At 35.5% G+C, this 26,830-nt stretch overlaps 1 protein-coding gene across 4 annotated transcripts in view; it reads left to right on the top strand.

The window, feature by feature from the left end:
- The window catches only part of LOC116726724 (zinc finger protein 385B-like), a 73,882-nt gene that overhangs the window by 44,513 nt on the left and 2,539 nt on the right, over window positions 1–26,830 (top strand). For 2 of the 4 annotated variants that reach the window (XM_032573572.1, XM_032573573.1), the window contains exons 3-8: window positions 16,039–16,193; window positions 18,409–18,516; window positions 20,133–20,316; window positions 24,756–25,112; window positions 25,827–26,029; window positions 26,206–26,304. In XM_032573572.1, coding sequence (XP_032429463.1) covers window positions 16,039–16,193; window positions 18,409–18,516; window positions 20,133–20,316; window positions 24,756–25,112; window positions 25,827–26,029; window positions 26,206–26,304 — 1,106 coding nt within the window. Of the gene's footprint in view, window positions 1–1,365; window positions 1,686–16,038; window positions 16,194–18,408; window positions 18,517–20,132; window positions 20,317–24,755; window positions 25,113–25,826; window positions 26,030–26,205; window positions 26,305–26,830 lie in introns of those variants that run through there. The other 2 variants (XM_032573575.1, XM_032573574.1) reach the window with 2 other exon arrangements.

Raw genomic sequence — 26,830 nt, 5'->3', positions numbered from 1 at the left:
TCGTTTCGCCTGAAGTCCTTTCTCTGCACGTTCCATTTAAATGCAACAGCCTGAAATCAAGTGTAAAACTGTCAGGTTTTGTCAGTGTTGTGTTTTCACACCACATTTATTGAGGTGGACAAGGAGCCAGAGAGGAGCTCGGTGAAAACACAAGCTTTGTGTGAGAGTCCCTGTTAAATCTGTTTGATGATTTCATCTTCTACTTAGGAACAAAAACAATTAATAATCCTACAAAAAAATATGTTTAACCTCAATCTGTACTCTGTTAAAATCTCACTAACTGTTTTCAAAAACTACTGAAGAGGAAATTGATATTTTTTTCAAACACTTTTAAATATAATAATAATATTGATATGTTAATCCTTTAAAGGGAAACATGCATATTTAACTATGTTTTAAAATTAAATAAAATTTTATTTTACCCTACATTTTAATGGGGGTTTGTTTTTTGTTGTTAGACCTTGAGATGGGAGAATCTTTGACAAATTATGTTTTTTATGCATTATTGTTTTTTGTTTGTTTTTTAGATTAAAACAGAGATCATACTCAATGTGTTTTAGACAAATTATCAGTTATTTATTAGCTTTCCTAAAACAGCAGTAAAAAATAAAATGTCTTTATAAACTTTAAATAAAAATACATCTTTTTAAACTACTAAAGCGTAAAATACACATTCACAAAAATCCATTCATTCACAAAAAATAACTCATTTTCTTTATTTGATTATGAATATTTTCATTAAGCTCAACAATTGAAAGCAACATTTATTGTCATTATTATGTTTTCAGAAACACTTGTTTTGTCTCTAAAAAATACACTTTGTTGTGCTTCTAGAAGCTTCATATTAATATAGACTTACAGTAATACGAGGTGCTCGGTTTATCACCTTTCATATAAAATAAAACTCCTATTAGACTGAAATATATTTTATAATTATGCTTATATTATAGCAAACTAAAATGATTACAGTTAATTTCTGATTAACTTCAGAAATAGTTGAAATATTTTACAGATCTTTAGTTTTTTTATATTTCAAAACCAGTGGCACCGTTTTTCTTTTAATTCAGAAACAAAATCTTCTTAAGCTTTTTTAAAAATCTTTTCTGACTAGTAGATTTTATCCATCCGGTGTGATGTAAACTTTCAGACTCTTAACAGCCGTGTGCGAACAACAGCAGTCCACTGAGAAGAATGAAAACAGATTGAGGTCTATTGTTTGGCGGGGAAATGTGCGGGGAAGGAAACAGCATAGAGCGTCCTTTAGGGAACATGCAGGTGTGAACCGTGAATAGAAACTGTAAGAACGAAGAGGGAGAGGGATTTTGGAGTCTCTTTCTCTCCTCACTCAGCTTCCTCCTCCTTCGCTCTGCCTTACATACTCATACACGCTCGCTCTTCAGACTCTCTCAGCTTCTCTTTCGTCCTCCGCTCATTTCCAGCCCGTCTTGGTTTTTCCGTTTCCTGTGCTGAAAAGAACGACCTGATCAGCGGAGCTTGACACGTTTAATTAAAGCCCATGTGAGTCGTTCTTTTGCAGCAGTTCTTTGGATTGCGGCTAAGACGTGTCACTGACCCGAGAAAGGAACACAGAAAAAATAAAAAGTCTTTCTTTACTGGGAGATACTTTTGGTTTTGCTGAACTTTCCTGATTTGAGGAATCCTAAAACACGTGGAAATGCTGCTGGGTAAGAATTTATCTGCTTTACTTCTTTACTGGAAACAAAAAAGCTGATTTTTGTTTAACTAATTTTGTTTAATTTAACTCTTAAGGTTTGAATCTGACTTCTGCCTGCATGCATGTGAGCGCTGTCCTGTCACTGGATGTTTAGAAACAAAGACTTCACATCATCATCGCTCAGGGGGAGGTTTGGTCTCCTGACTACCATCTGCCCTAATTCAGTTCCTCCTGCATGCACAACGAGTCCCAGGCCTGTTTGTTTTCCTAATTGACCCCTTTTGATGAAGCCGAGTGTGGAGTTCACACCGTTTGCAGCGCCGCCGTTCCCAGATGTGTCAAGTCATTTCGGAGCCACGCAAGAACAGCAGCGCCTGATATCACTGCGCACATTGCTGCCAATTATGTCTCTGCCTCCCCAGGGAAATATGCCCAGATTAGCTCGCATAATTGGTGGCTGTTAAAGATAAAAGAGGTGTAGGAACATCAAGTCAGTTTTGTTTATGTTTTTGTAATTAAAAGGGCAAAATGTTGATCGTATTTTAGAATGTTTCAGTTTAGTTGGGCTTTAACCAGCAGATCTGGATTTATGCATTGATTTATATATTTTTCAAGAACAATCAAATGGTCACTTTAGATAAAACGGCTAAAGAAAAGGTTCATGAATAAATTTAAATCGAATAGTGGAAAAAAAACTGACAAATCTTTAGTTATTTGGGACATTAGCTATCGAGTTGCACAATATATCTCAAGTTTATGGTCAATATCAGTGTGCATAAAAACAATGTTGCAAGAGCTGTTTGGTATATGATACACATTTTGCATGTCAATAAGATATTCAGCCTATTTGATTCTCATTGCAGACAGAATAAAAATAAATTGCTTTATCATGTAGTAAAATCTTGAATTCAATGAAATAACCCTTTGCTAAAAGTGAAATAACTCCTTAGAAAATTTTATAACTGTAGATAAATGGTAATATATAAACTGGGCTGCATTTTTTTAAACTTAAAATATGTCTTTGCAGTTTTTGTTCAGTTTGTTCCTTAAAAGTCAAACTTTTAAGTTTATTCCTGAATGCTGGCTGTGACATGCATTCATCAAGTACCAGGCACCACTTAGTAGTTTCATAGTTTCACATTTTTGGCTCAAAAATGTTGTTCCTTATTTGCCAAGTTGTGTTAGTAGCTATTTTCTCTATTATTGGTGACTATATTTTTTAATGTCTATCTATTTACGACTTTTTGTGGTCACCAAAATTGTATCAAAATGTGGCCATCAAGTTCATTAAACATTTGTCCAACAGGAAAAATATTCTCTTGACATGCAATTTGAGATACGGTTTAGCGCTACTTTTGTGATTTTGTTACAATATTTCTCTAAAATATTATTAAAAATACTTTAAGATGTGTAAGTGAGTGCTGGAAGAGGCCTGCACCTTGCAGCAATAGGTAGGGAAGGGGAGGGACTGCATTACTCTGTGCACCATACATTAAATGTTAGGAAAGGAGCTAAATTTATGGTTAGCAGCTGCTAGGAAGACCATGGTAGACTCTAAAAGCTAATGTTATGTCTAATTTTTATGAGGTTGTTGATATGGATGGAGGAATAGCTGTTATACTTGTAGAACTTGAAGCAGCAATGTTTTGGTTTAAAGTCCAATCTGGACCTTCATTCTGGGTTCCCCAGCTTTCTCCCACAGTCCCAAAACGTGTGTGTTGGTTGTTAATCCTGAGATACGCTGGTATACTGAGGAGATGTGATTTAGTGGTTATACTGAATAGATTATTATTCATTTTATTATTATTCATTAATATTTCTTGACTAAACCCATAACCAAGCTGTGATATGTTAAATAAACCACAGCTGGATTGGAGCATATTTGAACTGGGACTGGATTAGTAAAATAATCTTTAGATGGGTTATAGCGCCCCCTCTAAAACACTTATTGTAATAGTTCAAACAACAATTATACCATAATGTGCATTAATACACACAGTGGAGGCCGAGTTAACATATCTGCAGAAACTAACGTCCATAGTTTTCTCGCTCTTTGGGGTTCAGCCAATCAGCACTAAGGAAAAATAAATGCCGTTTTTTTGGTTGGCTGTTTTGAAAATGGTAGCCAATAGAGAATCAAACAGCATTTCGACTTCCTAAGCTGCATTTTCAGTCAAATATTTTGGAAGTCTCTAAGAGAAAATCTGCAAATAAGAAAGGGTCCACTATAGTTTATTGTTTTATACATAGTAGTTTTTAGATTGTGGTGTCATTGTAATTTCTTTGCCATTAGAGAAAATTTTTAAACTTTGCTGCAATGCAATCATGTTCTTCTGTGTTGTGTTATCTTCTAATGTGAAGTGGCATTTTTTCCCCTTTAACTGAAACATTCACCAGAACAACTATTGTTGTTTTTTTGGTCTAACTTTTGCCACGTTTAAGAGGGGCCATTTCTATAAACAAAAAAACTATGGTTTGTAGTGGAGGTACGAAAAATGACGTACAATATTATGCATTTGAATGAAAATACACTGAAATGGACCAAATATACAGATTAAAATCTCTGAGTTTCTTGAGTGTACTGCAGATGTAAATATGTATGTGTGCAAAATACATACAGGTGAATACAGAAATGTATTCAGAATGGTCTGTATAAGCTTCTGTGAATGGAAACACTGAGTCTCGTCTATGTGCCGGCTCTGGGCGCTTTCTTCTTCAAATGACAGATTAGGAGGATCAAAGGGAAACGGAGAGAAGATAACTGTAGCGTTTTGCCCGGCGGCCATGCTGCATCTGTCCCCACCGTCATCAAGAGCGCGTTTCGATGTCGCACTGACTGTGTGTAATAAATCTCATCTATATTCTGTCTTATGTGAGAGAGAAGCTATAAAGATACACCAACATATTGAATCACAGTTTTCTGAGTTTGTTAATTTACATTTCCAGTAAAGTTAGTGAACTTTAGATGACCAGGCTTCTTAGCTTTGCTCTCCTGCTTTTACTTTATGTCCATTTAAACCAAATAAAAATACTGATGTGTAACAATTCATATATCTGATGGCTGTACTCGGGTTGTTCAGATCTGAGATGTGCAATACTCCCAGTTAGCTTATATTCTTAAACATGCTGCTAAATATACTTAGATATACTGTTATTGGTCATATTTAAGGGTACGAATGACCATGTAGAGTTTAAATTTATGATCTGAAATTGACTCAAAATGTGGGCTGGGTTAGATCAAAATTATTTGTGTGTTGGTCAAGTGGAGCTCGGCCTTATGCAATGTGTTTAATAAACCTACATGCACGACATAAATTGTGGTAGTCTACTTACTATAGTCTAAATAGAGGAGTTTTTGTGGGAGAATTTTTCTGCCATAATTCGAGAACATACATTTTCAGTCTGAAAGCAGGATTTCATGTTTTTTATTCTCAAAACTTGTAATGCTTGTACTCAAAACTTCAAATATACACTGTGTTTTCTTAAACCTTTCTCCTCGCACTCAAAACTTGTCTCTGCTCGGATCAGATCGAGCAGAGAGGCTTGCAACCTCTCTGCTCGATTGCGAATCATTTTCTGTTCGCCCTTGGAACAAAATAGCACCGTCGCCTGGCAACCTCTCAGCCAGTAGCATGAACGTGTTATACTGGGTGCGTTTGTTTCCTTCTAATGGATGTGCCTGTGTGGCTATTATTGATTGTAGCAACTAGATAGCTAAATATCAGAACGCTGAGGTCGTTTTTTTCTCCCTTCATCCAGTGTGGAAATTTCTGTTATCAAAGAATGAGAGTCTGTTCCAATAACTAGGGAAAGATTAATCTTTGTCTTTATTTTTATTCGAAGGCAAAAACATTCAGGGCTCTTCTACTGACTGTGTTCAGTGAGATGGGTCTTCGATCACATGATTACATAGTCACAGCAAAAATGAACACACCCCAAATCTGAACTTATCTCCATTACCAGGTGGACAACAGCGCCACATCTTTATCCACTGTCATGCAACTGCTCCTCACCTCATGGTGAAAATGGGAGGGAACGATTTTTAGTTGAGACCTGTCGTTGGAAACCCACACCCTACATGTATGGCAGGAAATGAGAGCTGACAAGGAGTCCAACAGAAACTTCTAGTTCTTCTTTATCAGTTGCAGGCTCTCTCACACTTACACAGTAACAAACATGCAAGAAAAACATCCATGTACACAAAACACTGTCAATCCTTATTTAGATAAAATTAAAATGAAATAGTAAAAATGAAATTTTCTATTACAGAGACGCAGGTTGCTACAATTGATAGTAGGCACACCCAGTGATAGGATAAGTCAAAGAAACAAACTACGTAGAGAGACAACTCTTCGTCTTCTGTTACGTTGAGTCATGTTGCTTTCACAAAAATACTTCCCAGAAAACCGTCTGTTGAAAAAGTAGCAAAAAGCTAAAGACAACTAAATTTTAAGCTGTTTCTAAATCTTGTTATGAAAATAGAAAACAGAAGGTTCTCATGTCAGTTTTTTTGTGAGGTTGAACTTATTCACAGTTAGATGCTTTCTCTGGATCAGTTATTAGTCAGTTATAATAATTTTTTTTTATCAACTGTGTTTTCGAAGAAATCTTTCGACTGTATTCCTTTGTGATTTGATGGCAGCTTTTGGATTTGTTAGGGAGCAGGAAGTGGGCATCATGGGTAATCTCGCTGCTTCGTTATCCAGCAGCGTTATTGGTTCATTATTCTGATGGAAGGCTGACGAGTATTCAACAGTGTAGTTTTAATGGCTCCGCTGCTGGTGCAGATTATTTCAACGCTCTGATGTAATTAGTCTGCTGTACTGACTTAATATTCATTGTCAGTAAAAGCGTTTTATTTCATTTGTGCCACAGCAGTACACGGACGCACTGAGTGCAGTTCAGTTCAGCAAGTGGATTTTCTACAACAATTTATGTCATAAGCTTTCATCCAAGTCTAATTTTGGATAAAATTACACTTTTAGTGATAGGATAAGTCAAAGAAATACTTCTTTTTATTATTATAGTATTTTATATGCATTCTTTCACAGCAGAAAATTAACTTTCTGTGTTTATAGCCCAATATATAGTGGCTTGCAAAAGTATTTATACCCCTTTAACTTTTCCTCATTTTATCAGGTTACAACCGCAAAATCTAATGTATTAGTATTTTATTTGAAAGATCAACACATATGTTTATAAAATAATTTTTTATTTCAGTAAACCAAAAATAAAAACAATAACACATTTACATATGTACATACATTAAACATACACAAAAAACAATATTTTCCAACATAAGAATCCGTAATTTTAGCTGCTGTACTTTTTGAAAAAAAGTGAGAAGATGTTTTTTAAAATTCGTACCTCCCCTTAAATTTTATCCTCATTCTCGTTCTGCAAACGATTCTTGAATATTTTTGGGTTGTAGATTATATTTTGCTTTGTGCATAATTGTGAAGTTGAACAACAAGGGTACACAATTTTCAATTTTATTTTATTTTTTGCAAATACATCTGAAAAGTTTGATCTGAATTTGTATTTACCCAACAAAAACCTTGGACTTAGCCCCGCCTTTGAGACGTAGCTCCTCCTCTGGTCTGCAGCTTCCAAGCTGATGAGTTTCCACCTCACAGAGTGCGACTTCCCCACTCAGCTCCTTCAGACTAGCCAGCAGCAATTAGCAAACACCTGGTAGATTCTGCTGAATTCATTATACGAGTTACTTCTCAGTGCGACATTGGTAAATAAAAATTGTGTTAAAGTCAATAGAGGAGTGATATTGTGATGACTTTCTGAAGGGACAGAGAGAGTACCAATTTCAGGGCATTAAGTGACATTTGTTATTGTAAATTTGTAGCGGCTGTGGTAGTTTGGCTTTTAAACACAAGATAGTAGGAAGTGCAAAGTGTTGGTATTTTACCGCATTACAGATTAAAACACCTATGTGTCTGTTTTTAAGAAATATGAATGAAATATGAGACACTGAAACTAAACGGCTCATAAAACATAAAAATATGTCTGCATCCTTACTACCGGTAATTAGATATTTGTTTGAATGTAGCTCTCTTAACAGCGTTTGACATTTTTACTAATATTAGGTTTAGTTTAGGTTTAGTCTGCTTATTAGTTTACATTAATAGATGATTTTTAGGATTGCTTTTGTTTGTTGCTAGATGTGATTATTTTTTGTTCTTTTACTTCACTTTTACCAGCAGCTCAAGAGTTTTATTACTGATAATGAATGAATTAGAGAATTTCCGATACAAACTTCTGCTGGTTTGTTAAATTGTTAAAAAATGAGAAAACTAACAAATTTATATAATGTGTTTAGCCATTTTTGTCACAGCCTCGTATCTGAAGCTGCTACAGTCTTTCAGGCTGGCAGCCATATTTACTGCTGAAAAGAGCATTGGGTCAGAAAAACTGCTAATTACTAAGTTCATGAGGTGGATAACGCTCGGCACAGACTCTAAATACCAATAAGTATCTGCTACACATTTGCCTGCTGCCATTCAGCGGTTCTGATTGGACTCTTATCAGAGTTTGAACAGATGGTGGCGGCGTATTTTGAGTGTGTTTGATACGGCATGTTAATATGTAAAGTGCAGAGGGTCGCTAATGGAAACACAGCAAAAATTGCTCTATCTGCACGAGCCCTGAGCACGGGATGCAAACGCAAGATTCAGCAGACGTTAGTTTTGGTGGAGAACGCTTCACATGACCAACAGAAGGCAGAAACCAAGCCAAGATCAAGGCCGGGCAAATATGTGGAAGAATATGACAATACAGAATGAAAATATATTGGAAATATACTGGAAATTAGCAGCTGCAGTCAGGATCAGGGAAACTGTGGATGATTAGAAAATATGATAAGCAGCAGGTAGTGTAAGAAAAAGATAATAGGAAGTAAGAGCTATAAAGAAATATGCAGTGGTGTGTAAAGGTATAACCCTACCTAATGATTAATTTTTTTGTATGTCACACTTATGTTTCAGAGAATAGGCAGAAAAAGATTTTAAAATATATATGTATTTTTGAATACTGATTTAATTTATTAAAGCTGCAGTATGTAACTTTTATTAAATAAAATTTTGGTTTTTTACAATTTGTTAGCTGTCACCATATTCGATAGTTTATTATAAGACAAATAATCTGTAAACATATTGAGTCTCTAAGTCTCTAATTTACAGTAAAATAACAACTGCTGTGGTCGCCAGAAATTTACCCCAAAATTTTCTGGAAAAACTTAATACGACTACAACCACAGAATTTTACAGTATAAATACAGATTTTGCCGAATTTACAGGTTTTGCAATATTTATGTGGTAATTCTGGCATAATTCTGGCAACCACAGATTTTTACCTTATAAATGCTAATTTCACCGTGTCAAAATTTATATGGTAAAATTCTGAGGTTGCCAGAGTTTTGGTTCTGGTAAAATTCTGGCAACCACAGCTGACGGTAAATTACCTTTTTTCTTCTTTTTTTTTTACAGTGCAGAAGTAACTTGTTGCCGAAATGTGGTGTACAAATAAATAAACTTAAACTTCTTGCCATCTGAAGAAAAGTAATTCTCCACTACTGATCAAAACCAACCAAGTTTTCAACTTTGTGGCCTTCGAACCCATACACCACAGATTGCTTTTAGAAAATCTGATTCAACATGTTAGACATGAACAAATCAATATCTATTATTAAGGTAACTGTTCATCCAATCACATATTATCCACATGATAGCATATATTCTCCTCTGGTTCAACAGCTATCCAATTAATAGTCAGATTGCAAATTCTGTTTTATTCATTGTATTTTTACCGTATCTATAAAATGATCAGTGCAGTTCAAACTCTTTTATATTTGTCCTTTATTTGTTTTTTAGAAAAATGTTTTTCTAGAATATACCAAGACCAACTACTTTGACGCTCCTGGAAGGGTCACTGAAAACAAAGAGACATTTGTAATATGTTTATCATAACTACAAGCAGATTTACTAGCAGGACCTTCGATAATCTTCCTGTTATTCAGCAAACAGTTAGCCCGTCTGGCCTTCGCCGTGACCTTTAATTTGTCTTCGACCAGCAAAGACAAGTCTTGAATTTCACCTTGAACAAATTTCGTAAAGCTTGTTGGAGCCTGTGGTGAAAATAGCCCCACAATGCTTCAGATGAAAGTAGGACAGATTACGACAGGAAGCCATGATCAGAGCCGCTCGCTGCCCTGCAGGTAGAAACTCTCCCGAAGCTGCCAGCTCTGCCAGCTGCAGCTGTGTGCGTTTAAATAGACACTGTCAGCTAGCAGGAGATTTGGGCTGCTGGCTGCCAGTTGAGGCCTAAATGTACTTTGTCACAATAAGGATGATTTATTTAAAGACCACACAGAGCATGGCGGGGGCAGCATTTCAAGCCATGATGGAAATTAGACCTTCACTCATCTTTTTTTTTTTCCAGTGGAATGAGCTTATAGCAGAGCTGTCAATAGCCGCTTTAATGGATGCTAATTCATCCACCAGAGCTCATCATAAATGCCTAGCGCTATGCCTGTTGTGTAAGCAATGAATGGCATCATCATTACTGCAAAAAGCGCAGTGCACCAAGCACTTGTGTTTTATGGCTCAGAAAAGGTGTGCTATTATAGAGAGGGAAACGTGCCATTCAGTTTTTATGATTTGACGATGGGGTTTGCTGGCTAAACAGCAAACTGCTGTCAAGAGAAGAGACACCTTTTTACTTTAATACACCACATTTAATCCTGCCTTTGGGTTAGGATTTGATTCTGTTCTACAAAAAGAAATATTATAGTTAGCTGGAAATTAATTAGATCGAGTTATCACAACTTTGTGTTCTGTGGGACTTTACTATGTGACTTGAGTAGAGTATCTTTTGTCCCCAGTATCTTCTACTCATACTCATATTTAATATGTAACTTTACTATGGACAGAATATTCAAATCGTCTTGTATAATAAAGTATTTTTCCTCTTTATTAGGTGCAAATGTCAACCGTTTTCATGGGTCATTAAAATCTTTATTCAGATTTATGATGCGGTGAGGCTGCAGTGTCAACAGCAGATATAAAATAACAACCTTTACAGATTTGAATGTATTAGCATATATCATTAAATATATTGCATTAAGCAAGAATCTGAAAGTTGAATGAAGATATACTGTTACAATACTTATAAATAGGATGAGAACTCCAGAAAATAGCTAAATATATAGTGCTGATAAGGCTGTTTGAATTCACTTAATGTGAAATAGTCGACCTTTCAGAAAGTATGAACTGAAACTATTTACAATTCAGGTGATCCTTTAACGTTTTTGAGTTTCTAAAATTTTTATACATATATTTAGATTTTTCCAGATAAATTTAAAGCGTCAACATACTTGTCGGTTTTGTGAACTTTCACGTGAATAAAGTTCGACATCTGTGTAAAAGTTTTGGTTATCGACCGTTAAGAAGACGTTGATATTCATACTCTTATTTTGAAGTGGTGAAGACTTCTGGCGCAGCAGTTCCGCTTCCTTTCCTCGTGTGCTCTAATTTTTCGCCAAGAACTTTATTTCAAACAAGACATGTACGGGCTCCAAATAAAACACAATCGGTAGAGAATAACGTGTAAGCATAAAAACGATATATAAAGATGTTATAGAACACGTAAGTTATAATCTCAAAATTAAATTGGCGCTCGAGGGCTGTTGTCCTTCCGGTGCAGTTAGCGACTTAGCATTAGCTTCTGCTAAGTACCGTGTTTATCAAGGGAATCTGACAGATTACATGCTAATTTTAATGTGAACTTTTTAGCACTCTGGCTTGGGTCTGTTCTTCTTTAAATTAATAACTTAAATTAATTAATTGGACTGGTTGTTCATAAACCCTCTCTAGAGTCCAAAATAGAATAAAAACTGCTGTTTTTTATTTTTACAAGTAATATTGAGGTGCCACAGTTCACAAGCTGTATTTTCAGAAAAAATAACATTTAGTCTAGAATATTACATTCCTTATTTGACACATCTAAAGTTAGTCCCAGTGACTCTAATATTCCACATTTGATCATTATACTCACCTATTGATCAATTAATTTCAGAGTTAACACTTAAATTTAAAATTTGAAGGCTGCATTTTGTAAGTATAAACCACTAACTGTCCAAATACAGCTGCCAATGTCGCTGAGCACTGAAATCACACAGCTGACGCTCGTCATTAGATGTTTGTTGTCAGAAATAAGAGTTTGGCTGCGAGCTGCCATGTTGGTTCAGAGTGAATCAGAGCCTGGCACACAGATAATCCCAGGAAATGTGTGCGCCATGAAAAGCATGAAATGAGCGTTTCCTCTGATGACTCCTCCTCAGTGAAAGCCTCTCATCTATGTTTTTCATTTAAAAACCATTAACATTTCTCATCCCCCTCTCCATCTATGAACACTGAGATGTTGAGTCGCACAGAGTCTAATATTGGAAATAAAACAAATTAAACATTTCTCATTTTCAGTAAGAGAAATAGTTTTAGTCATAATTTAGCTAGCATTTAAATAAAGTAGTTATATCATAAAATAATGGGTAAACCTTTTAGTTAGCTATTTACTAAAGTTTTCAAAGCTTATTCATTTTGATCAGTTGATAAATATTGTGATTTATAGTCACATCAGATAGTGATTTATATAATATTTCATAATCAAAGTCCAAATAATGTAACAAATGTAGGTTTTATACACTAAACAACAGCAGTTTACTAGTAATATATCTGTCAGAAGTACTTTTTGCTAAAAAAAAAATATATATATATAAATAATAAAAACCCAACTTCTATGCAACATAAACTGAGTTTGACTTTGTATTAAACTTTCTGACCTGCTGGAGAGGAACCAAAAAAGTGCAAATTTTCAAGTGTTTTGCTCAGCCAGACCAGAAAATGCAAGATTATTGGTGTAGCGATCTTCAGACGTCTTTGAATTATGACCTAATTGTAAAAAATCTTATCATTCTCACCAATTTTAGTCCAAGTAGTTGAGATTGTGATTGGCTTTGCAACCTGACTCAAGTAGGAGATAAACTCTGAAATAAAAAAAGCAGTGAAAAAAACTGTTTGTTTGTTTACTTTTATGCTTTTCAAAACTAAATTAACTCTAATATAACTTTAAAGGGCTACTCAGAAAAAGGAACAGGTATTATTAATACGCAGTTAGATATTGGATTTGTTTCCATTAAAGGTTTTGTGAAGTTCAAGTGATTTCTCAGTTTTCGTTTAGTTTATGACTCACATCACGATCAAGTTTTTTTTCTCAGTCGTAATTCCAGTCATAAACTCTGCATGGCACATAAAAATGAACATTTTGTTTTTCTTTAACACATAATTCTCTCCTTATCCTCTGATTGTCGTCTGGTTTGCTATCCAGCTTCGTCAGTCATGTTCTTTTGGTTTTCCTTGGCCGGATTTCCCTGCTGCCTTTTAGTTATCCTTTCGTCCTTCTCATCTCTTCCTGGCATTTTCCATCCTGCTACAGCCAAACTTCCCAACCATCCTCCCTAACCGCAAAACTTTAAGTCTCTTCAATGTCTTTTAAATGGATTGCAAAAATATTACTCACTTGCTTTCACTCCTATTTCAGGTAGATGAACCTCTCTCTCTCTTTCTAGTGACTTCATTTATTAAGCTTAAAAATTGTCTCAGTTAAGTTCCAAACCCACTTTAATCTCTTATTTCTTTATTTGCACATGACTTTTAACATAACTGCTTCCACAAATTCAGCAGGCAGGCGTCATAAAAATCTGAAGATATCATACTTATGTAAGGCACTCTGCATTTTAATGTGAGCGCGTTAATGTTCCTCTGGGTCTAGGCAAAGGTCAGAGCCGCAGTGCTCTTTTAAAGCATGTGCAGTCTGAGAGCGTGCAGGTCAACCAGAGTTAAGTGTGATGAGATGAGAGGTCAAGCAGAAGGAGAGTTTGAGACATAATGCAAGGAGGAAATGCTGTAGAAGTTGTCTAAAACAATTAAATGTACAAAAGAAAAATATCTGCAGGTGAGCAGAAAGAAGAGGAGAAAAGAAAAGTGCAAAAATATTTATATTCTTTCAACCTCCTGTTGGATAGATGAACAGAAAGTAGTGCGTTATTCTGAACTGGAGGGGAAATTATTCCATATTTCTTTTTAGCAAATAAAAACCTCAAAAATTAGGCTGAATTAATGCTTTTTAGAACCACCTTTCAGTCATGCTATTACAGCTACAAGGCTTTTTGCATAACTGCAAATTTGGCACTTTAAGAGAGCAATATTTTTGTTAATTATTCGCCTGCAAAATAATTAAAATTCAGTTAGATTGGATAGAAAACATCAATTTTAAAGTGAATTCTCACTTAGATTTAGGTCTGGGTTATTCAAGGACAAGAATATGCTTTGAAACATCAACAGTTTGTGTCTGTTGGGTTTTCCACCAAACCAGTTCCACTTCTAAACTGTTTTCAACTCTGACCCAAGTCAGAAAACTTGTAAGGCTGCGTTTTGTTGGGATTTTATGTGACATAACAATACAACTGTGTGCCAAATTGGAAAGTGAAAGAACAATATAATTAATAATGCATGTAGGGAATTAGGACACCCCACTGAATAAATATATATATATATATATTTTTTTACCAACAAATGTTCCCATATTGACGTCTAATCTATTGTCTAGAAAGGAAAGTTTCTTGCAAACATCCAACATAAGTTCATTTTGCTTTTCTTGTAGCCTGGTTTGTCAGTTTTGGAGGGAAAAGTAAAAACACCCATCATCCTAACAGCTAGTCTTGTCTCCTTTAAGTTTAAATAACTTCACTGAGACGTTTTTTGTTCCACTCCTCACTTTCAACTGTGAGATGTTAAACTTTTTTCTAGTCACCCCACAGCATCTAAACTTTAACCCGACTCTGGACTTTCCATTTCTCAGTTCTCAGAGCTTTTCATTGAATGACGGATTTACTTCATGGTGAAAATGTACTCTGTTCCGGTGCCCAAATAATTCAAATTTAGACGCATTTCTGAAAAACACCGTTCCAGAAGTATCCGACTTTGACTCGGTCCTTTCTGGCAAACTTCATGTTTTTCTTTGAGAGCAAAGTTTTCCTAATTGCGCACCCTGTGAATATTAAATGTGAACTCTTTGTACAGACATGGAATTCATACCAAGAGCCTGTTGTTGGTCTTAGATGACAGTTTAGCGTTTTTAGAGACGTTTTAAAGCATCTTGCTATGAATAGTGTTCACTTTCACTTTAGCAGTCAGGAGCACACCAGCCTAAAAGTCTGAGGTTTAAACAAGAGAAACCTTCAAAATGTTGAGTATTTATTTTCTAAATATATCCACCTGATTGGACGTGGATGTCTTACACTGACAGATTATATCAATTACAACCACATTGTAATGTTCTTTTGTATAAATGTGTAATAAAATCAAAAGAGTTGCACATCTTTATAGGGGAAATATTATGCAAAGTTTATTTTGTACATTTTTGTTCTTCCATTTATCTCTCAACTGCTTCTAAAAACAACACAAGTGCTTAGAAAAAAAAACACCCAGCTGTTTTTTAATGTGTGGAAAATGAGCCTATTTGAAAACTTCCTGGTTGTTGAGTCACACTGCACTGTTACCTAGCAACCAGAGAAGATATCCAGCATGATTGGTCAGCTGGTTTTACCACTGTATGAGCTGTACAATGTTTTGTTGTTAACTTACCATACAGAAACTACCTGCTGCATTCTTGTTGGTTGTACAGGAGGCTCTACTTCTGCTTTTCAAAGATGCACATTTGTTGAGATTCAATGACGTTCAGGTTGGATGAATGCGACCTGGCCCTTCAGATTCAGGTCACATTTGAAAAGATCGGATAGTTTCAGATATCCAGGTAGCCTGGGTCACATTCGGAAAAAAATCCCACCTTTGTTGTTCTGACTGTCTTGCAAAGATCAGATACAGGTCGCATTAAGGCAAAAAAAAATAAAAAATTGGAATTGGGTCAGTTGGTCTGCAGTGTGATCACAGCCTGAAGTAATCTGAAATGTTAAAATGTCTGGACTCTTTTTTTTCATGTTGATCCAGAATCAGGGAAAGAAACAAACAATTACAGACGCTTGGTTTGCAGCTTAAAGGCCAAAGACATTTTTCAAGATAAACAAAGCAGAAAAAAGAAAAAAGCCAAACAAAAAGCCTCTAATTTATCCCCTGCTATTAGTGAAGTCATTAAGGGTTTTTTACTGCGTGAGTCATTCATTCCTGGCGTCTTGTTCTCATACGGCCGCTAAAATCAGTTTGTGTTGCTGAATGTACATGTAGATTTTTTTGAGGGGGGTCAAGATATAAAAGTCCAAAATGTGTCTGTGCTTTCAGGTGCGCTGTCCCAGAACCAGGTCCACCCTCTCCTCGGTTCTCTGCCCCTCCCGGGTCGACCCCTTCAGCCGCAGACCCACGCCCGGCTGGAGCACTTCCTGCCGCTCAGGGTCAACGGCTCCTCGCCCCTCAGCCTCTTCCCCAACTTCAACACTGTAAGAAAACATGATTTAAATTATCACAAGGTTTTTTTCTATACTTTCAAGTCAAAGATCAAATGCTAATGAGTATTTAGAAATATCAAGGAGCCTCGATAAAGTCAGAAACATTTAGTTTCTTTCTATTTTTAATTTATATTTAAGGAGAAATCTTATTTATAATCTTAATAATTTTCCTGTTCTTTTTTATGACCTACCAGGAAAAATAATCAAGTAAAATAAAAGTTTTTCTTTGTTTGAAATCATACAAACAAAAACACACATTAACAAACAACATTAACTCTTCATGGCAGAGTTAATGTTCGAGTCTCTACTGAATTTTCTGTTAAATTTTGACAACATTGTATGAACCACCTGCTGCGTGTTTTTGTAGGAAGTAATTTAGATTTTTTTTTTTTTTCTGTTTCATAAACATTTTTTATTTTTACAATAATTTTTCTGTTAGTTTTGGGGGAAGAAATCCAAGACTGTTAACAGATGTAGGATGCAGTTTTGATTTTTTTGTTTGTTTGTTTCAAATATTTTTTATTTTTATAATTATTTTTCTGTTGGTATTGGGGGGTAAAAATCAACAAACTTTATTAGCTCCTTATGGATTTATATTGCCAGTGAGAAAAAATAATATGCTGACTATAACGATAGTTATAGACTCAGAAAGAGTCTATAACACAGGTTAAAATTTTACAATATTGGGAAAAATCGTTAATGTTCTGACAGGAATGCACCATTTGTTTGGATATTCTTTATCTGTGCTTTATTGACAGGGATTTAATCATTTAGTGGTATGTATTTTAGATAAAAATGTAGCTTCTATTTGGGTAAAACACTATTAAAAATCACGCTTTTGCGTCACTATTAGTAATTAGATAAGTTGCAATATAGTTCAGCATTTTTGGCTCTGTCATCCAGGTGCGCTCAAGGCTTGACCTGCAGAATATTACAGCAGAACGCAAAATGAGATCAAGTGTCACTTACAATAAAATATCCAAAAATTACACATACTGTGTAATATTAGCTACTTTATATAAAAATATTTCCCACTACTCCAAGCATGCAGAAAAAAGCAGAGCAGCAAAACTTTACTCAAATGTTGTCCCAGTTAAATGTTTAATGTGTGTTATTTTAGTTTTTTAAATATTATGCTTACATAAGTCTCTGCACTTTCCCCTTTAAACAAGTAATTAGTAAAATATTTGTCTGAGTCTGCATCCAGACTCATCAGTTAATGAGGAAAAGCAGAGATTGTCTTGTTAAAGGCATCAAGCTTGTGGGAGGAAGGGAAAATATTGCTGTGTGACAGCTAAAGCTAAAAATACGGTTTGAATGGCACAGCTGCTCTGGAGGGGTTTAAAAAATGAAGACAGATTTCACCCAAACAGGCAATTTAAAAACTGTGAATTCAGGATTCTGGGTTTAAAACTGAATATACAAACTTAGTTTACATGTAATTTTTACTTAAATGTCACTTTAATAGAAAACAATGTTAAAACTAAATGTGTGGTATTATTAGAGATGCATATTGAGTCAGTCAGTGCAATAATCTCCATAATTTCAAGGTTTAAAGAAGAAAAATGCTAGAAATAAGACATAGTCATAACAATAATAGGAGCAGGATTAATTCTAAATGCACATTTCTAATCTGTCTTAAAGAAATTATTTATCTTGCACAAAACTTTGGCTTACTGAATATGTCAAAATACACATAAGACAAATTTCTATTTTTCCTCTGATGACGAACACAGAGGGGAGGAAGGGACTTAATTATGTCATTAACTTGTCTCATTGAGGCAAAGGACAACATGTCAGAAAGGAGACGTTAGCTGAAAACTTCATTGCTGGAGTGTTTTGGGGTTTTTTGTAATTTTTGGATTAATTTTTTGTTTCTATTTTAAGCTATTTCCACTGTTCAGACTCCCTGAAGATGTGAATTATGGTGATACTAATGAAAACTGTAGATAAATCCAACTTTTTATGGGATTACTTTTAATTGATGGGGGGGAAATATATTCAACAAAGGTTGAATATTATTACTTATTATTCACATTTTTACCAATTATGCAAATACATGTGGAGGGAAGATTTCTTAACATGTATAATCAGAAAGGCACCATTTTGCTTTATTGTTTTTATTTCAAAGTCAAACATTTAATTGTTCTGCTGTGTCCATGTAAAGCAGCGCTGATGGTTTTTGTTTGTGTGTTTCTTCTTGCAGATGGACCCGGTGCAGAAAGCGGTGATTAACCACACGTTTGGCGTGTCTCAGCCGAAGAAGAAGCCCATCATTTCATGCAACATCTGCCACCTGCGCTTCAACTCAACTGTGAGTCAGACGCTTCGAGATGAAATTAAATTTGTCTCTTAAGTTTTGTTGTAATCTTTAGGCACAATGTCACAATTATTATGTTTTGCACAAGAAATAATGATTTTGTGCTAAAAAATGTAATGAACATGTTTTGTATAGACCTGTACTAACTTGTTCAAAGAAGCATAATGTTTCATCTTTAAGATGTTTTTAACAGAGGATAACTGATTTCTTGTTTGTGGATACACTTTTCAATTCCTACTACAAATTACTTGGTAACATCAGAAACCATCGCTCTGACTGACAGAAAAAATCCCTCTGAATGTTTGGTGTGCGCTGACATTCATCATTGCCAAAGGGCTTGTATGATCTTTTGCTCTGCCCCAACTCTGCTACATCACACTTTGACCCTCGATGGCGCCCTTCCTGTCTGTGCAGCCATCCAAGTTTTATGAAAAGCGATAACAGGAAGACATCTCTTCATCCGCTCCTGGCACAAAGCCATGAAGGAATCACCTTGACACATTTTGAATTTTGACTGGGGATGAGAGCAGAAGCTTTTTCTGTTTATTACGCCTCACATTTGGGTCTTTAATCTTGAAGTGTTTCAGTAAAATTTGTTCATAAAAAATAAGAATGGTTATATTCTTAATAGCATTTGTTTTTGTATAAAAATATAATTGGAATTGCCAATATGAGCAAAAGTATATGAGCTGAAGCATTTTTCTTTTCTCTAAAGTGAAAATAACAGAATTAAAAATGAATAAAACTCTAAGCAAACTGCTGAGACAGGTACAGATTAAACAGTACAAACATTATGTTCTGATACTGTTTTCTGGAAGATCTGGTTTCATTCAAACTAACTCAATAGTGCAGGAGTAGGGAATGTTTTGATTTGCATGTTGGAACATAAATCCTATAAAATCTTGTAGCATTGCTTGTTTAAATCCATAAAACATAACTTTGCCAACAGCATTACTCTCCACAGGTGCTGAAAACTGAAGTCCATTGCAAACAAAATAAATTAGGTTTTCCTGATTTTACTTTAAGATACACATTTTTGAGAAGTTTAAGCTGGGAGGTGACTGAAGAAATACTGAGATTATTCAATCAGTGGGAAATATTTAGCACCCACAAACTGCAAAACCTTACAAACATTATAAAATAAGATTTTATGATGCAAAATTAGCTCAGAGTTTACATCTGAAACATTTTTAGGATCTAAAATATTTCATAAACTTGTTTTTCTTTCTGTCAGATGAGAACATGAAGGTCATGTTACGTCACAGCAAAGCAGACAGGGCAATTTCTGTCAGTACAAATCTGAGGAAAGATGAGTAAATATGCTTAGTGGATGAAGGAGGGCACCAGTTGACAGCTGATGTTCATTTGTGCAACATGACTGATTATTGTCAAACCAACAGTGCTACTAAACGCATAATTCCTCCAATAAAATCAGTAATCTACCTTATTTATTTTCTCTTTTATACATCGTCGTTACTCAGCTTCCCTGTAAAGATATTGTGTGATCACTAATATCCCTGTTTACTTGTTTTCTCTTTGCATTCACGTTTGTTTGTCTGTGTGTGTGTGTGTGTGTGGGCGTGGGTGGGTGTGTGTGTGTGTGTGTGTAGACCCAGGCAGAAGCCCACTACAAAGGTCACAAGCATGCTCGCAAGCTAAAGGCCATGGAGACCCAGAAGAACCGGCAGAAGAATGGACCTGGTCAGCCCTCTGCTGGGAAAGACAGAGTCACAGAGACGGCGATGATGGAGGGGGAAACGGTGCAGATCGATGCCCAGCTGAAAGACAAAACAGGTACAAGTTCTTTCTTTTATTTAAAAAACAGCCTCCCCTCTTCACCACCCTCTGCGTAATTAGCTGTAATTGAAGAAAACGGGCGCCGAGGCTCTGGAAGCTGCCACTCAGCTGGTTAATTACAAGCCATTACCTGTCCTGCTATCTCTGGTTCTGTCTGATAATTACAGCCATCAAGCGAAGACGTTCTGCAGAAGAAGAGATGCAATCTTAGGAAGGACTCTGTGATTGTCACTGTGGTTTCTATTGATTCGTCAATAGAAATCACAAACTGTAGTCTACTGTTACTGTCATAAAATGTTGACCCGTGGGGCGCGTCGTGGTGGCGTAGTGGTTAGCGCGACCCACATGTGGAGGCCTTGAGTCCTCGACACGGCCGTCTCGGGTTCGACTCCCGGACCCGACGATATTTGCCGCATGTCTTCCCCCCTCTCCTTCCCCGTTTCCTGTCAGCCTACCATCATATAAGGGACACTAGAGCCCACAAAAGACCCCCTGGAGGGGTAAAAAAAAAAAATGTTGACCCGTGGTAAAGATGTGTAAAAAAAACCCTCCAGTTCAATTCATCTTTAATTGTTTAAGCAGAATTTTATACTGAAAACCTATAAAAATGCAGTCAGAAAGCCTGAATTTATTTTGTGATTTTGCTGTCATGCAGATTCTAAAGTAGATTATTAATTTGAATAAATCAGAAATAAAGCATATGCTTTGGTAACGAGAGTGCAAATTTGTGAATTTATGTGTTGCGTATACATGAACAAGCTTATTCGTGTCCTACACATTCACAATGCATATGGGGAATTTTTCTGCCATAATTTGAGAGCACACATTTTCAACCTGAAAGCAGAATTTCATGTCTTTTATTCTCTAAACTTTAAATACTTGTGATTACATTTCAGTCTGAAAGCAGGACTTCATTTCTTTTTTCTCAAAACTTGTAATGCTTTCAGACTGAGAATGTGTGCTCTAAAATTATGGCAGAAAAATTACTCCATACATGCAACAGATGCAGCTCTGAACACAATTAAGAAACCACCTAAAATGATCAGTTTCTCTGATTTCACTCTTTATAGGTTTATGTTTGAGTAAAATGAACATTGTTATTTTATTTTATGAACTACTGACAACATTTCTCTGAAATTCCAAGCAAGAATTTAGTATTTATTTGCAGAAAATGAGAAATGACCTCAAATAATGTAAAGAAAACAAGTTCATATTCATTTAGGAACAACAATACTAATGTTTTAACTCAGGAAGAGATCAGAAATCAATATTTAGAGGAATAACCTGGAGGTTTTCAATGGGATTCACTGCAGTAATCTCTTCATTTTGTACAGAGCTGTATGTATGTCAGAGGTGATAATATCTACTGTTTACTGATTGATCATCTTACCAAAACATTCATTAGATACAAAATAATATTGGAACATGAATTGTAGGCCTGTGTGTCTATCTGGTGAATTTTTGGTTAAAACATATTTGGTTTTCTTTCAGAGAAGTTACTTTCCGAGGGCAGAGCATCCAGAAATTGTACTCAAATAAGAGCAGCAATATTTCATAATCATCAGAAAATGTTACCTGATTAATTTCTTTCAAACGTTAATGCAGTAAATGTAACTGAGTGAATATAACTTGCCACTGAAGGTCTAGAAAAACATTAAAATATTCTGTCATTTTTGCAAGGAATCATGTCCAAAATCTGCCATATTTTAAAGTATTTTTTTACAAATTTAATTTAAACATTAAATAGTCAAACAAATGAATGCAGCTGTTATGATTGGAGAATTATCTGATTAAATTTTTTAACATCTCAGTCGACCTTTTGTAGTTTAAATTGTACTATATGTATAAGCTTGTAGTGACTCCTAATGTGTAATATTTCTGTAGAATTTGTGAGGTTTTAAATTAAATGTTTTTTCCTGCACTGTAAAAAAACAACATTGTGCAGTTGCCAGAATTTACCATATAAATCCAGATTTCATCGGATTTATATGGTAAAATTCTGGCAGCTACATATATTTTACTTTTTTTTTTACAGTGTGCTAAATAAAATTGAAATAAAACAATAATTTCTGTATTTTAATCAATCTTATGAGGAGAGAAGGAGGTTTAAAGCTGTTAAGTAAGTTGAAAATCAGTTTTTTTTACAGGTAATCTTTTCCCTGATAATTGTTTTCATTGAAATATGAGATGAAAATCCACCTGAATTTCTGTTTTCTGATTTGTTACCATATTCTCACTGTAGCTGCCGTTCTAGTAATGACTTTGTAATTTACTATTTCTCTCCTTCCCGCCATCAATCACTCAGCCTCTCGTTCTACCTGACAACAAAATATCACCTTCTTTCTCTCCGTTCCCTCTCTCGGCTTTTTTCTTTTCCATTATTGATCCTCTCTCTCCCATTTTCTACGCGGCACCTATCAATTTCCCTCGAAGCACATAATAATAAGCTTGTTACACTCGGTGGTTGCCATGGTTGTTGATTGATGGTGACGGACGAAGCCTCTGCAGAGAGAGCAGCCAACAAATGACAGAGAGACGCGGTGACAAAAGAAGAGTGATTAAGATGGCAGGAAAAAGACAGAAAGATGGGAAAATTTAAGGGATGACGGCAAATAAGGCACAAAAAACTTTTTAATAAAAAGAATGGAAAAAAGAACAAAGCTGGTGGAGAATATTAGGACATAAGGCTGCATTTATCCTGGATTCTGCTTAATATGTTTTACATGATGCATTGTTACAACTTGTTCATATTCATAAGTAAATAAAAAACAAATAAGCATTTTTATGAATGCCAAAAATCTAAAAATCTTAGTTGACGTGATAAACAGAACCAAAACATTTGGGAAAACAGCCAAACAAAATGCTGAACCAAAAATAAAAAATCTAGAAAATTAAGGTTTAAAAATAAATGTATGTAATTTATATGCCCAGAAAGTATCAGAGATGTCCGAATATGCATTTCTGTCCTTAAAATCGGCCTGAACAGAAATCAGTGGAGGGCATGATTGATTGGATTGTTTCTTCATGACTTTATCTAAGGAAAAAACTATTAATCTCGCTATATTGTGTAAAAATGAGCTTGTTTTTCATAGTGTTAACCACGTCTGTTCTTATTAGGGATATCAGAAAATGGTGTCAAACCAAAGTTTGTACAGAGCGGCCTATAAATGCTGCTCTAAGGTCAAAAAAGCTAATTTAATGTTCTGACACCTAAATTAAAAAATACATTAAGACGACCTACAACTGTCCACATTTATTCCAACTTAAATGGAAATCTATAATAACTGCCAGCATGGCCAAGTTTATCCTAAAAGCAGACTGGAGCATGGAAAGAGCAGGTCACCGGAAAAAGACAAAAATGCAAAAACACAAAATCTTACACGTATTTTTGGTCTAGTTTATGGTGCAGATATCTTAGTACACTTGAAATAAGACAAACTAACTTAAAAGTAACTTTTCAGCGAGATATAGGAGCTTATTTTAAGTCAATATTTTGTTAATTTTGATGAAAAAGTAGTGGTTTATTGGCAGATTATAACATGGGAAAAATGTTTGGTTATAAGTAGATAACATTTCATTAATGTTAAGGAATTATTGACGTAAAACAAGCTCTGATATCTTCTTGGACAGTTACTTGTAAGTTAGTTTTGTCTTATTTCAAGTTTACTAAGATATTTGCACTAGAAATTAGACCAAAAATACTTGGTAAGGTTTTGTGGTTTTGCTTTTAGCTGCAGCAGCCAATACAGCCAATCAGTATTAATTTAGTTGGAAAAACAGGTTTATAAAATCTTGTTAATGACATAGAGGGCCTGTCATACAGTTTTAAAAGACATGCACATAAAAATAGTTATTTTTTATAAAATGGTCGTGTTGTGGCTGATAGAGACCGATATTAAATCCTTGTTTGGGGTCAAATTCTGACACCAAAACAGCTGCAAAGGTTTGAGTTCAGTCAAGAACTCCAGTACTGATCATTTCCAGAACCAGGAGTCAACACTACAAATTGTATCTGGATATATTTTGTGTTCATGTCGATGTCTAATTTTAAACAGAATTGTCTTGTAAACAGAATTTGGCTTATATCAGTTTAGAAAAGATATTTTTTTCATGATGGCTTTTTTAAAATCTAAATTGTGGATGATTATGTTGGTGCCTGATTTTATCTACACTAAATTATTTGGAAACAAGTACCTCAAATGTTTCGCACCACAATCAACTTGTCATGTTGAGAAAACAAAGATGATTATCAGGAAAAGTTTATTTTTGTCGTCAAGATAATGAGATAAAACTCACTCATTATCTTACAACAACAGAAAATCCAGCTGTTACGTAAAATTGTGTGTTTGGACGTTCTTGGCTTCTGTCGACAACGTGGGGGAAGATTTATGAAAATGGCTGGAAGTAAAAAGCTTGCATTGACCATCTGTCCACAGACCCAAACGCCTCACCCCAACCTGAAAACAGCCAGGAGAACTCGCAGAGCGCCTCTCCTTCCTCCATGCCTTCATGCTCAGACTCCTCCTCACCCTCCTCTGCTCAGCAGACCCTCCAAGCCTCCGACGGCTCCCAGCTTTCCGACCTTCCTTCAGACGCCCCACAAGCAGACGGCAGCGACGCGGCCAGCGGTTCGGCATCAGACCCTGATCCTCAGGGAAGCGCCGCAGCAGGAGGAGAGGAGGCAGCAGAGGGGAAAGAGGCTAAAGAGGCCAAAAACAACAAAAAGCCTCTTCACTGTCTGACCTGCAAAGTGACGGTCAACTCCAACTCCCAGCTGGAGTCTCACTGCAGCGGTATTCACTTCCACTTTTACTGCTTGTAAAGCATGTGTCAAACTCACGACCCGGGGGCCAAATCCGGCCCCCTACAACTATTTATGTGGCCCTCTAGACTTTAGAAAGCTGCATAAAAAGAGCCTTCAGGATTATAGCTGTGCAAGACAAAAACTCTGAAATTTTGAGATGAATCTTAGAAATTAGAAAAAAAAATCTTGGAAATGTTTGAGTTTCAAAAGTCAAAAAATCTTTGATTTTGAAACTCAGAAAATGTACAAAAAAATCAAATCTTTTCGACTTCTGTATGGCAAACAAATTTTCTCTAAAATTTCTGAAATTAATCTCAGAATTTCTGATTTTTTTCAGTCATTTTTTTAATTTTTAAGTTCAGAATTAGCAAGTTTTTTCTGAGATTTATCTCAATATTTGAGTTTAGTACTGTTTTTCTATCTAGCATGACTCTAATACACCTGACTTGTACTTTTCATCGAATGTACAATGAGTACTTATTTTTTTGTAAGTACTCATTGAATGGAGAGGCAGCTATTTATTAATAAAACATATTTATTAATATTTTATTAATGAGTAGTTTTATTGATACATTCTGCCAGAACCATTTGAGGACATTCAAGATGTTGATTTGGCCCAAAATGAAAATGAGTTTGACTCCTCTGGCCTAAACCGTTCAAACCTGCATTGACCTTTTACCTCTCCTCTGATTGGTCGAATCAGGCTCTAAGCACAAACAGATGCTGGACGGTCAGAACAACAGCCAATCGCATCGCAGGGTCAAGGTGACATCAACTCCCAGACCAAAAAGTCGAATGAAGCAACGGATGGGGAGCAAGAGCAGAACGGTTGTTGGTGTAACCAACCAAGCATTTCACTGTGAACTGTGCCAAGTGTCTGTTAACTCAGAGACGCAGCTGAAGCAGGTATACGGAGACATGTTTGACTTTTATTTGGAACATTTCACAATGTCATGAACCGTTTACAGCTAGAGGAAAAACTAAAAGAAGGACAGTTTTGTATTTCTTATCTTGTACTTGGTGTTTGTTGGCTGTATAGTTAGTTGGATCTGTGTTTGTTTCATGTGTCTTTTCTTTTTTAGCACACAAATAGCAGGAGACACAAAGAGCGTTTGGCTGGGAAGCCTGTCAAAGCAAAGTTCACCCCCTATAATAAACTTCACCCCAATGCTGTCTTAGCGGTGAGAGTCTCACACACACACACACACACACAGATATATCTCCAAAACTGCAGCCCTTGTATGGACTAAAAACATTATCACAATGTTTTGTGGTATTTACAATAGAAATAAAAATTCTGATCATTTAAAATTGTTTCCCAGCTTTATTAGCATTAGACCTTTTGACTGGACCTGAATTTACCTCCATTTAAAAACCCACAAACATGAATACTACTTGAAAAAAGGACTTGTAATTGATTAAATATGCTTCTTCAAGGCTCTGGTTACAGTAGGCAGTAGAGTTTTATTGCCAGATAGCATCAAATATATATTTAATTATTCTTACTTATACTTTCAAAGATATTGATCCAAATAATACTGTTAGTTTTTGGAGTTTGGAAAGTTTCACTGGCAGATTACTTCACTTTCTAGAAAACAATATGGAATATGAGTTTTTCCAACATGGAAAACAATTCGTGTTATAAGTGAAATAATACCTTTTGATCAATATTAAGGAATTATTGACTTAAAACCAGCGCCTATATGC

This window comes from Xiphophorus hellerii, chromosome 10 (assembly GCF_003331165.1).
Source record: "Xiphophorus hellerii strain 12219 chromosome 10, Xiphophorus_hellerii-4.1, whole genome shotgun sequence".
Classification (NCBI taxonomy): Eukaryota; Metazoa; Chordata; class Actinopteri; order Cyprinodontiformes; family Poeciliidae; genus Xiphophorus; species Xiphophorus hellerii.
This window is presented reverse-complemented; position numbering and strand designations above follow the sequence as displayed.